This window comes from Melanostigma gelatinosum, assembly GCF_949748355.1.
Source record: "Melanostigma gelatinosum genome assembly, chromosome: 14".
Lineage (NCBI taxonomy): Eukaryota > Metazoa > Chordata > Actinopteri > Perciformes > Zoarcidae > Melanostigma > Melanostigma gelatinosum.
Window position 1 is genome coordinate 16,094,208 of NC_136647.1, and position 13,469 is coordinate 16,107,676.

Genomic DNA, 13,469 nt, shown 5'->3' on the forward strand with positions numbered 1-13,469 from the left:
TACAAGGTTGAAGGTGTCATTTCAGCACAAACAGACAGATGTCATGTATTCCTCATATTGTACGTGTATCGAGTAACTCCAACAGCGAGTTATTTATTGTTATATAACAGTAATCTATCACATGTTCCCTTCTATCAAATGACTAAATTCAAGTCCAATGTGTGAAGCATCTTTGAGATGGGTGCAAAAACATCAGGATGGTACAATGCAGCTATGAATCATCTCCAGTGTGGTCGCAACAGTTCCGAGGGTTGAGTAATCATTGGTTATACAGTTTGATGATGCATTATACAAGAAAAGTGAAGGACAAATTTGCATTTGGTTGAAAGACTGACAAATAAATGCACACGTCTACTCCATGTGTAGAATGAACGCTGATATGGTTTGAGACACACAGAAAGTGTCAATTCCCTTTTTCTACACACTCAACTTTCATTTTTAACAAATCAGCAGCCTTAGCATAAAAGCCAAAGATATTGTGTGGCAATAACATTCATAAAAATAGCATAAAAACATCAGAAACGACTCATCCATCACACAAATTAAAATACTCTTATAAACATGGCAAATATTTTAGAAATAAAAGTAGTTTGTTCAATATAGGTGGCGTATTTGCAGTCAATGAGTGACCAGAATGTTTTATGTTGGTCCACTGGGAGGCAATTCAACCAATATATTGGCACTGTCGTGTTCATTCACCCCATCCCATGAATGAAAATAACTGCTGCGCACGAGGATTATTTCTTGCTCCGTTTAAACTGGAAAGCCTCTCATAACGGCGAAGAAGTAAGACCAAATGCTTGTAATGCAGAACGAATCGCTTCACAAATTATTTTCTTGTAAAAACGACTGTGGTGTTACCGAAACACATTCTTATCCAAACCACATGCGACAGTGGTCGACAAATCATGGTAAAAAAAATGCCCCTCGCGGAATCACCGAAAACTCACCCAGAGGGGTGTTCAGAAATCCAGCTACGTCAAGTTAGTTCTGTGATAGAAGAGGGACGACTCAGATAATGTCTCGCAGATACATTTCTGAAACATTTTTCAATTAATAGTCTTTAAATATTTATATATGTATTATGAGCAGCATACACGCTTACACTAAGAATTTTAACGCACTAAATTTAACACCCCCCCCCCTAAATAGTATGTAAAATGGTTCAGCCCTCGAGGTTACCGGAAGTTGTTTCAGCTGCCATGTTTGGTTGCTTTGTTGTAGGCTTCCTACAGAATTAGTAAGTGTGGAAATGGAGCCGAGCTGGAGTACGTTTCTTTTTCAAGTAAGTTGACTCTTTAGGAGGGGGACTGGGATAGCTCGTAAAACAACCTTGAGAAAACGCAAGCACCGGGTTTCTTACCGGTAAAAACAGTTTTGTAAACGCGTAACGTTAATGCCAAGATCAAGTAACCAAGCAAAACAATGGTATATGAATCCAGGCGTCCAGCTGTGAGGCTCGGGAATGACGCTAGAACAAAAAATCAATTCTCCTCAACGTGCATTTGAAAAATGTGGCTTGTTTTTTTCTATTGTACGAACACTTAGCTCGTTGATGTTTAATAACTCGACAGCGTTTGAGGTTTTTCAAGTTTGTTTGCTAAGTCGAAGCTAGCAAAAACATGCGGGATAATTTGAAGTGAGGCTGGAGAGAGACGCCACTGCACCGTTACAATCGAGACAGACCTGTTTTTTTCTCCCTGTGACTGAGAGGGGCTTTGATCGGACGCCGTAGGTCGGATAATGAGATTTAATGCCGGCGAAGATTTTCGCTTTTAACGCAGATAATACCGCAGATAACTTAAGGGGGTGCACGTTTGTAAAACGTTGAAGAAGTGCAAGTTGTTGGGTTATCAATCGCTGAGATTTTACCAAACGACGATTCGCAATCCCGCGGTGAACTTTCCGCTCGCCTCAGCCGGTTCCACAGTAACTAGCCAAGTTAGCTTACGGTGTTTCGGCTGCACACATCAAAGTCGCTGGCTAATTTAAACGTTAGCTTAATTTGGGCGAGGCTGACGCAATGAGATTACAAAACTAATGTTACCCCGACTCGATACGCGGCGTTTGTACCGGGCTCTCTCTTTTATTTACCAGCTATTTATTCTGCGATACCGCGGTGGTAAGGCATTCAAACTATGCTCACAACATCAGCTAACACAAGCAAAAAACAAGAAGAAGAAGAAGCACGTTTGAAATTAGCAACGACATTACGCAATGTGTAAAACCCCTTTGCAGCCAGAAAGTGAACGCTGCTGCTGAGACTGATGTCTGCCACGGTTTAGTGCTTTTCAATGCGTCCTAAGATGTGAGGCTATTGTTCAATAAAATGAATGAAAGGTTGTATTCCCATGCCGTTACACAGCCCACGACAATTAAGCCCAGTGAGGTCTTGGGGGGGGCGTAGGACCCGGAGTTGTATGGAGACGTTATAACGTCGTATTTCAAACCATGATGTTTTGCCGCGCATCTGATTTTGATTATTCAAAGCTGTCATTTTGTCCGTTTGTTAATTAATTAATTGCATGAAACTATATTGTACATCACCGTTCTTCCATCTCGTGTGCTTCCAAGTCTTAAGAGGGGGTTTTTTTTTGGGTGTGTTGACCATTAAGTTATGCCCTTTTGTGTTTTTTAGTGGGTGTGACAAACTCCTAATGCGAAGAGCCTACTCGATGAGCTTTACAGCAGTTCAGCATCATTCGCCAAAATACTTTGAACTGTTTTTATTAAATAGAACACGAACACAAATCTACATCCGAAAATGAAATGTTCAGGGTAGATTTGCTGCCTGCAAAATGTATATTTCTACTGCAGCTTCACATGAGTATGGATAATATGAGGGGGGTCAAGTATGGATACTTAGTTTTTGTTGGTAGTGTTTTCATGTTTGAGGCTCTTGCCGATGTTAATTTGGTATTTTGTGAGAAACGCGTTTACTTTGTATCGCTCGCCATCTGATTAGTTCATAATCTGTTATTACAAATGTGTGCTAACACACTGGTGCTAAGAGGCAGCACTCATGCAATATGGCGGATAGGAGGCAAAGATAAATGTCCAGGAACTTGGAAGGGTTCATGTGTGCCGTCATTAGGCTAAGCCACAGGAGAAGCTGGAGTTGGTACAAGTGAACGTCGTATCGTCAATATGTCAGAGGACTTCTACACAATACAAAGTTAACTTAACAAGTGTCAACAAGTGTTATCTTAAAGCCTCAGGCTGAATTCAGGCAAAGTTAGAGTATGCACCGTGGACTGCTTTTATCATATTTGTAATTAAGTTAAGATTTCGTATCACAGCCTGTGGGATACGTCACTTCTTTAAGAGTAGTACGGTATTGCTCCGCTGTCAGAGACTGATCACTTACTTACATTTTCTTCCCGATTGAAAAGGGCAGATGGATGGTGTGGCTTGTTGTGTAGTGTCTGGCGTCCCGCCAGAAGCCCTGCATGTATTATGTCCCGCACACTGTTGCTCTATAAATCTCATGTAAATATGCGTGAAGTTATCAACGTAAAGAGGTCGATTTTCCATTTAACTACCGTCACAGGTGTTGCATTATTTGTAGTTTTAAAGTACTCTACTATGTTACTGTTTATGGGAAAGCATTTTATTAAAAAGTTTAAAATTAAAAGTTGATGATGAGCATCTTCCTGTTTGTATACTTTGTCGGGCGTTTTAAATGATCCACATTGTTGTGTAAATGAGCTTGAATAATACTATCGGTACAGCTGCCTCGCCTCCTGTTTTTGATTAATGCGCAGTGCAATGTCTTGAAAATTCAGCATGAAGAACAAAAGCACTGTATAAACTATTATAATAACACAAAGAAACATTTATAAGAAAGTGCCTCGCATCCATTCATTCCGCCCGACAACTTCCCAAATGTCTAAAAGAAAATTGCATTCAACAGGTGCGACACATTATACTGAAAATGTGACATGATTGGCTCATCTTAAACTAATAATATTCCCCTTACAGCACACTGCAAAACATGTAAACATAGTTTAAAAATAGCTGTGGCGATGCACCTTGCAGTTGGGAGCCATTTTGTTGGTGTAGATCAGTTTCTTAATACAGTAAACATCTAGCTAACGTGTATGTATGTATATATGTATGTGTTTTAGATATTTAAATTCAGCATAGTGACAATTTTGAATTCAGAAAAGTGTTGCAATTGCATTTCTCATTTTTCCATTTGGGGCAGAAACACATTCAAGTCAAGCTGACCGATACGTAACCACTAATGGCTAACGTGATAGCAAACAATTGCCTTCTCAAAAATCCAGGCAACATGAAGCAACATTTATCATTCGTTAATATCTATGGCCAGTAGTCCAATATTTTAGCCCCGTTTGTTCTCCACTAACCCCTGAGTCTTTAGCGTGCTAGCCGCTAACTTTCTGTTTGCCATTTGGTGCTAAGTAGGTAGCGTACAGTGGGTTTTTATTAGCTTGTTAGCTTGAAACAGTGCAACTTCAAATGGGCTGTTTGTTGTAATGGGCCGACGTACTTTGATTCACAGTTTATATCAGTCGTAGTTTTAAGTCCTCGTCAGTCGTAGTTTTAAGTCCTCGTCCCAGAGTAAAGGCTTTTTTGTAGACTGAATAAAAAACGACTCTGCAATCTTTGTTAAATTGCGGCTTAACAGTGCAAGTGGGACATATTTAATTCGTTTCTTATATTGTACTGCTCGTCCTTGTTCTACACATGTTTTTAACAATAGATCTTTTTTTAGACATTTTGTCACGGCTCAAGAACAACACCGGAGCCCTTCGAACAAGCTCAGCTAAATGGAATGCAGCCGATTTTAATCAGTTAGCAGAAACACCTGTGCTCTTACAAGCCAAGTTCTCAACACTACGTCTTGTAACTGCGGTGGTCACGCTAGCAAAATGCCAAAAGATAAGTGATCCTTCTATTCTGTGCCATACATCAGCTACATCAGAGAGACTTGCACCCTGGTTTTGGATCACTGATTTTAAGTATTTTTTAATCGAAGGCTGACACGGTGAGTTGCATAGAAATGGCCTCTATCATCCTCCTGCATAATGCAGTCAAAGCTGAAAGAGTTGATTCATCAAAACTCCCAGCAGAACTGAGAATACCTCTTGCAAGCGAGGCCATGAATCCCTGCAATATTTGTGTAGCTTTACAGGCTATGAAAAGAAATCCAGAAGGATTACAAACGTTACAAAAGTGACGGTTTTGTAGGAACTTGTGTCAACTCTGCCGTCTGGGTAGCAGCCAAAAGATTTCAGAAATTGGTAAACAAGTGAAGAACATCCGAGAACAAACTTTGAAGAGAAGGCTCTACATGTGTGCCAGAAAAAGGACAAAAAAAATGTTTCCTGCGATATGCGATCACTTTATTCCTTTTACTTTTTATTAATCAGTTATAGTTTTTGCTTGTTTTGTAAAAAAAAAAACATCATTAAAAAAAAGGGATTTCGGTAAGCAGCTGTAGAGTGTGACACAAAAGCTCTGAGAAAGATGTAATCTGACTCAGACCGTGAGCTCAATTCAAGTCTACAGTGGCCTGTGGAGCCATCGGGGCACTCCCTCCATTTTGATGTTATTTATGAGGGAGCAGCCCCAGTTGTCAGAGCGCATTTGTGTCAAAATGGTCAGAGCTGCATGAAGGCACAGCAGCTTACAGGCCCTGCACCTCTGTATAGAGGCGGGCTGTCTGCAGTGGCCGTGTCTGCCGTTCACAAGCTCCACAAAGAGGGATCCTGGCTGGTATCCCCCCCTCCCTCCACCCCACCCAAACATAAAGCCCCCCCCCCCCCCCCCCTCCTCCTAAGGGCCCACCTGGTGTGCCAGCGGACGGGTTTGCATTGGCATGATGATGACTAATCCTGGAAGGTGGCAAGCGTGAGCAGGTGCTCGGACAAATGGATCGGTGGGCTTAGTGGCATTCTCCACAAGTTCCCAGATCCCATTGCGTTACGAGGGAATGACGGCTAGTTTAGCCGAGCAGTGTGTGTGTGTGTGTGGAGAAACAATGACCCCGTCTCATGAATAGATGAGCTAAATCAATGAAGATGAGCATACAAAGATCCCCTGCTGAGGCATCACTGCTCAGATTTGTGTCTCTCACAATGGGCTGGATGACATAAGGAGGACACTGTGCGGTTCATTTCTCTTTTCTGTCCCCTGCCGCCTCTGCTGCAACTCCTTTTTTTTTTTTTTTCTTCTTCTTCTTGGCTGGCCTTCTGCGATGGATGATTGAACCTCAAAGGGAAAGGTCAAGCATTTCACCATGCCCTCTCTTGCTGGTGTTTCGCGACACGGTCGTCTTGACCGTCTACCAAAACAACAGCGTTGGCTGTGGTTTAATATTAAGAACCATCAAGGAAATATGGATTATCATTAACATATCCTCTTGTTGATTATGTGTTTGCAACTCGGTGCTGGCCCAAAATGTAGATTTAGACTAACTTCTAAACTTGGTTAGAGCACTGTGTGTGTGTGTGAGAGAACTTCACTCCTTTACTTCACCATGCCCTCTAACCGAGCTCCTTAGCTAAGCTAATGGCCTGCTCTTCCGAGCACTGGACTCTGCTTTGCCTCTGATTTGGCACGCTTGCTTAGCAGTCACATGCCCGGCGCCGTCGTGATGGGATCGTTTTTCATCCAGTATATTCGGATTATTTTGCAGCAGTGGCATGCTGCATCAACCTTAATGACAGGCCTGCTGCTCATTTTGTGTTCTGTAACATCTTCCTAACCTTTTGTTGCCAAAGCTGACTCCTTACAAACCTCCACTTATTATTATTTGTTATGTGAATTCTTATGCAGCCTTTTGGAAAGGCAGTGGGGTGTTCCAACTGTGTTGAATCCCCAATATTAATAACGCTGTATGTGTGTGGTTTTTTTTCTTTGTTTCATCAGCAGGCCAATGAAGCCCTCCACCACCAGCACCACATGGCCCAAAACAACCTGCTGCCACTTCTTAATGCGGGAGCCGAACAAATCGACCAGAAGCCCATCTTGCCCATCCACATAGACCACAAGCCCCCGACCAGCGCCGCAGATCTCCTCAAAGACAATGTGGCCAGCGGAGGAGGCGGGCGGCCGCTCGTGCCTGTGATAAAGAAGGAGCACAAAGGCAAGACGCCGTTCGTCTGCGGCTACTGCAACAAGGCTTTCCGCGACAGCTACCACCTGCGGCGCCACGAGTCCAGCCACACCGGCATCAAGATGGTGTCGCGGCCAAAGAAGATGGCCCAGACGGCCCCGACCATGGTGCCCATGATCTCGACCATGTCGCGGGAGAACAACGGCCACCCGTCCTACATCTCCACGGTGGCGGGCATCCTCTCCACGGCGACCACCTCTGTGTCCTCGGGCGTGAGCATCATGACGTCGGCCGCGATGGGCAACGTGCAGCAGCACCAGCAGCAACAACAGCAACAACAGCAACAGCAACAACAGCAGCAGCAGCAGCAGCACCACCAGCAGCAGCAGCAGCAGCAGCAGCAACAACAACAACAACAACAACAACAGCAGCAGCAGCAGCAGACCGTGCCGAAGAAGCCCGCCAAACCCGTCAAGAAAAACCACGGTTGCGAGATGTGCGGCAAGGCCTTCCGAGACGTCTACCACCTGAACCGCCACAAGCTGTCCCATTCGGACGAGAAGCCTTTCGAGTGCCCCATCTGCCAGCAGCGCTTTAAAAGGAAGGACCGGATGACCTACCACGTTCGCTCTCACGACGGGGGGGTCCACAAGCCCTATGTATGCTCTGTGTGTGGGAAAGGCTTTTCCAGGTAAGGACCACATTCTTTGGCCTTTTGATTAACTCAAAAAAGGTAACATTTTGAACAGACATCCTATCCTGTTGTGACTGTTACTCAGGTGGCGTTTCTCAAATGGAAACAATGGCCCTTGCAGTATTTCTGGAGGCAATGCTAATGACAAGCAAGCACTGGTATGATAATGAGACTAAAATGTTTTATAATAATGATAGAAAAGCATTTTTCCACACGTTAGTTATTCAACAGCTCTCCAAAGCTATTCCTTTGAAAAACAGACCTTCAACAGTTGTACTGATAGTTCAACAGTGAAAAGGGTGAAATGAATTCATGTCAAATGTGAACATATTACTCCTTCATGCTGCCACACAGACTTGTCATCGGGAGTCCGACCGGCGAACTCTGTGCAGTGCTGGCAACAGATTTGATGGGGAGATAACATTACCCGTTTCAAATGTCTTTGTACATTCCTCATATAGCTCCTGGGGTCGTGGAATAAGTTGTTATGTTCCCTCTTAGAAGAAGCAAAATGTAAAAACATTAAACCACACGACACAGTTCATGAACAGGCTTTTCAAGTGGCCTTGAAGTGTCTTAAACTTCCACTAATATGTTGGTGAAAAGCTAAGAAAATACTTAGACTTTTAGGTATTTTCAAATGTAGACAAAACTGAAGTGATTTTTAACTTTTATTCACTGCAGTTATCCAACTATTTCAGCAAACCCGCTTCTCGAGACTCTGACTCCCGTTAACGTAACAGGAGATGGTCTCCACCGGATTGTTTGGGATGTGTCTGAAGTGCAAAGTGTGTCTGACTGTGAGTGTCGGCGCGTAACTCTCTCTATGTGTATGTGAGGACGTGTTTGCACAGCCAGTTTATTCATACGCTTTCATTTCAAAATTCAGAAGGCTTTTGTAAACAGGAAGTATGCCTCTGACATCTAATTTATTCTGATGTTAGTGGAGACGGAGAGTCATTTGACCCCCGGTATGCATCGGTTGCATACCGGGGGTCAAAGAGGAAAGTCTTGGCTTGTCTGCACGGAAGTAAAAAAAAACAACAACAAAAAACACGATGCGCAACATTTTTTAACAAACGCACCGTTTTACCGTTTACTCGTCAGTCCAAAAATGAGCGTTTGTTGCGTTTTCATGTTTCTGTTTTTTGTTTTTCCTTTGCTTCTCCAAAAGCTCACTGAGCAGCGACCCCGTGACTGTTTGGATTATTCGACGTATTATTATGATGGTGCAAAGCGGTTTGGATTTGTACTTTTCTTGACCCCCCCAACGCCATTTCAACCACATGTTTAAACAGTCGCACATGGGAGAGCACCAGTAGTAGATTACAAGGGGGGGAGGGGGGGAGGCGTCACTTTGCGCTTCCCGCCAGCATGTCACAGACGCTCTTTCCCCTGGGAATTCAGTGAACTATGCGGTAATCTCCAGGTCCACATATTCACTGTGTAGGGAATAAATGTGTAGTTTAGGAAAGGTCTCTCGTTGCCAAAATACACACAAAAAAAACTACATTTTACTGTCTTTTAACGTGCCAATATGTGACACAGCAGAGAGTACAACAGCAGAAAGAGTTCTTTGCTTTAACCGCACCACACAAGTTCAACAAAAACATTCAGCGGTGCACCGTAGCCAAGCTGTAACATAAGCACCGCGCTGTGCAGGGCAGCTTCAGGCATGCTTCCAACACGGTGACGTGGGGTTAGGGATTCATCAGCATACTGGAAAGTGAGAATGGGGACTGAATAACAGGGCACTGAGTCACTGCCACTCAGCCAGATATGCAGGCACGCACTGTCTGGAGACTGCTCTCCTCGTCAGCGGATCAGAGAGAACTGATTCCGGTTCATAGCACCACTGAGGAGATTCCACTTGACTCCTCATTTGTATTTAATAAAAAAACGAATCCAGCAGCATGAAACTTTCCGGTTTGGGCTGCCAATGCTGGAGCCCTTACTCACTCCGTTATGGCACTTCTAGCATGATTCAGCTCCGAGCTTCAATAGAACCAACAAGCTGGCAGAGGAGGACCGGTGCCAAGGAGCATTCACTGTAAAGGTCAAGAGGCATAGAGATGTTTTCTAGCAACTGCTGATATGCAGTGGACATTAAATGATGCTGTGAGACACGGAATGTTTAACCCTCAGGTCAACATCAGTATTTGTACAAAGACTTTTTAGGATTCCGGATTTTATTTAAACATAAAGTGTATATATATTTGATTGAATATCATCAGTTGGAAGATAACGTCACCGGTGATTGTCGGGGTTTTGTTTCATCCATTTGTCATTTTTAATGTGTATAAGCTACATAATACATGTTGATGACACATTTGTGAAAGAAATAAACAAGTGTTAAGAGTTATCAAACTGGTTTCCTGATTCAAAGCTCAGTGCAAAAGCAAGTAATATGCAAAAGAGATTAGTGTATTTGTTTATTCCGTGACAATCGAAAAGGTCATTCAGCACCTCGGTTGTTGAGGCATAATTCAACCCCTCCATTGCATTGATGAAGTTGAATTAACTTTGTGGACTACATTTATATTTGTGTAATTAAAATCAAGGCTGCGAGTAAATGAACAGAATATGTGTAGTCTGATGCTATACTGTCAGTTTAATCAGAAATAAGTGGGAAATGTGCAAATCTACAACCTGTGGTGGGTTTTTTAAAACTAGGTCAAACTGATTCACGCACGATTGATCATGGAGAATTAAATGCAGTTGACTGAAGTTTTAGGGATTTTCTTTTCTTTTTTTTGTGCCCATCCCCTCATTACCAGAGCAAACAGAGCGCATCCTTAAACTTCCGCACTTCTGCACTCGCAATGTATGGAGAAGTTGTGAATTTCACTTGTGCTGCTCCAAGTCAGTTAACGATGTACACCTTTAGTCTTTATATCGTTGTATCTCCGGTCAAATCACAAGCAAAGTAAATGCAAAGTTACAAAAAAATTACCTCAGTGTGTATATATATATATATATATATATGTCACTTCTCTGGTCTACTGCTAATGACTTCTGGTGTAATTAGAAAGGACAGCATTGTTATCACACTAATGAGGCATCTGTAGCAGACAACATAGTATTGTCTTCAAGTTGGGGTTGCTCTCTGTATGTATATATATATATATCTATATATCTCTATATATCTCTATATATACATATATATACACATATATACATATACACATACATATATACATATTTACATACATATATACATACATACACACATATATATATATATATATCTATATATATAGATATATATAGATATATATATAAAATCCTCTGTAGTTTATGGGTTAATAGTTGAAGGAAATCACTACTTGCATTCAAATTTCCTCATGAATCGATATAATCCGAGAATCTGAATCTGCTTCTCTGGCGGTACATTTTTCTGGAAGTGGAAACATTATCAACTAAACATTCTGTTCTTCAAAGAGTGTGTGGAATCAAAACAACATCTCCAACTCGCGGAGCTCGCTGAATCACTTTCAACCATTAAATGTGTTTGTTTTGTTTTTGATTCAATCCAGGCCAGACCACTTGAGCTGCCATGTGAAGCATGTGCATTCCTCAGAAAGACCATTTAAGTGTCAAGTAACGGTAAGAGTCCTTTCTGTCCTCCTACGAGATGATGATCGTTAATGGTGTTGTTGCTGTACTCTGCTGACCTTTGACACCCCCCTCTCTTCTGCTATGTGCCTGCAGGCCTGTACCTCTGCTTTCGCCACCAAAGACCGACTCCGTTCTCACATGATCAGGCATGAAGGCAAGGTCACCTGCAGCATCTGTGGGAAGATGCTCAGCGCAGCCTACATCACCAGCCACCTGAAGACTCACGGACAGACCAACTTCAACTCCTGCAACAAAGGTGCGTCCTCGCTAACAGCAGTTAGAGAGATATCTGATTCACGAATAAGTTGTGTCATAAACATTCAAGTCTCGTGCTCCTTAGTCTCTACAGCCTTGTCCAGCGCCGACATGTTGGCAGTGTGGAATTTTATTTTGAATCTCTGCCTCATTTTTGAGTCTCTTTACTTGGCATGTAGCTTTTGAGAGTCTCATTACTGCTGTGGTCGAGCCGTACATGTTCAAACCCATCACCCTCCTCTAATCCTGCTGGTTATACTACAGTGTATAATGTTTTTCCACTGTTAAAAGTCCTATTTGGCTCCGTTGCATTGCAGTAGTGAGGCTTTTATCTCTTAACATTAATAAGGGCTGCACGATTAGAAGAAAATAGAAAAAAAAGAAGCACCTTCTTTTTACCAAATTATGACTATATTGTCGGCTTGACCACTGGTGCCTCTTAACATTTTACACAATGCTTTTGATAAATAACCATCATTAATGTAGATAAAATGACTTGTATAATGGTTAAAGGCAAATAATAAAACTGTCTCTTTGCTGTAATGCAACCTAAAAAAAGAACACTTATGCTATTTTTTACTGTGTGTGTGTGTGTGTGTGTGTGTGTGTGTGTGTGTGTGTGTGTGTGTGTGTGTGTGTGTGTGTGTGTGTGTGTGTGTGTGTGTGTGTGTGTGTGTGTGTGTGTGTGTGTGTGTGTGTGTGTGTGTGTGTGTGTGTGTGTGTGTGTGTGTGTGTGTTTCCCCCAGAGGCTAACGGCTTCTGCAATTCCTCCTCAGTTACACCTGTGACCATCTCTGCCCCCATCACCTCGGCGATGCACCGGTGCCACTCCAACAACCCCGTCACCATCTCCGCACAAATGAACATTGGCACCAACACGGTCAACATCACGTCTCCCATCAGCCTCCAGCACCCGGTCACCATCGCTTCCGTCAACATCCCCTCCACGGGGTCCATGAATATCGCCCACCCGGTCGCCATTACGACCAGCATGCCCATGAACATGGCCGGCCCGCTCAACATCGCCATGAGGTCCATGGACAGCATGCCTTTTCTGTCCCAAGTCTTGCCTTCTTCCCCACCCTGGTAAAGAAAGAAAACAACAGAAAAGAAGAAAAAGAGGTGAGAGTTGGACTGGCCAGCAAGAAAGGGAAAATGAAGTGAAACGAGAGACTTGAGAGCCGCCTCTTTCTCTCTCCCCCCACCACCATGTTTACTTACCCCCCGAGGTGAACATCTACCGTACATGAGCTGCTGCGCCGCCGGTAGAGCCCCCCCCCCCCCCCCCCCCCCCCCAAGTCACAGCTGCGTCCCAACTAATGTTAAAGCAACCGACGCGAGAGGCAGAACACTTGAGTAGAAATCGAGTAGGATTTATCGTGAAATCAGGATGACCGCCGTTAGTGTAGTCAAGTTTATAGAGTGATGAAACTGTGATTCGTATGATGACAGAGGAGAGGATTCCCCCCCCGGGGACTCCGTAGGAAAACACACCTGTGCTTTTTGTAAAAGGGAGACGAGGAACGGACTGAAGCAATAACAATAAATTGCTGTTTTTACAAGTTCTCTCCCAAAGCCTCTGGGTGTTACTTTGTATGTCGGTTATTTTTTTTGTTTTGTTTTTTATTATAGCCTGCTAATCACTATTTAATGTTATAGGAAATGAGTCTAGAAAAAGGGACGGCAGCTTCCACTCGCGTGGAAGAATATTTTTTCACAGTGCTCTAGCTTTTCTTTCTCTTCTCAGATAGTAGGTATGCTCTCGAGGTACAGTGACTAACTTGTACAGTTGACATAGTAATGTATTTTCATGTCGGC

General features: G+C 43.1%; 1 protein-coding gene across 1 annotated transcript; it reads left to right on the forward strand.

Annotated features, from left to right (window-relative positions):
- Positions 1-1,252: 1,252 nt before the first annotated feature.
- On the forward strand, positions 1,253-12,869 carry LOC306787901 (vascular endothelial zinc finger 1-like; the record flags this gene model as incomplete). The annotated part of the gene is made up of 5 exons (XM_079283211.1): positions 1,253-1,285; positions 6,898-7,775; positions 11,315-11,384; positions 11,490-11,652; positions 12,428-12,869. The coding sequence occupies 5 exons, from the start codon at positions 1,253-1,255 to the stop codon at positions 12,739-12,741; spliced, it is 1,458 nt and encodes a 485-aa protein (XP_079139337.1). The 3' UTR covers positions 12,742-12,869.
- Between the last annotated feature and the right edge of the window lie 600 nt (positions 12,870-13,469).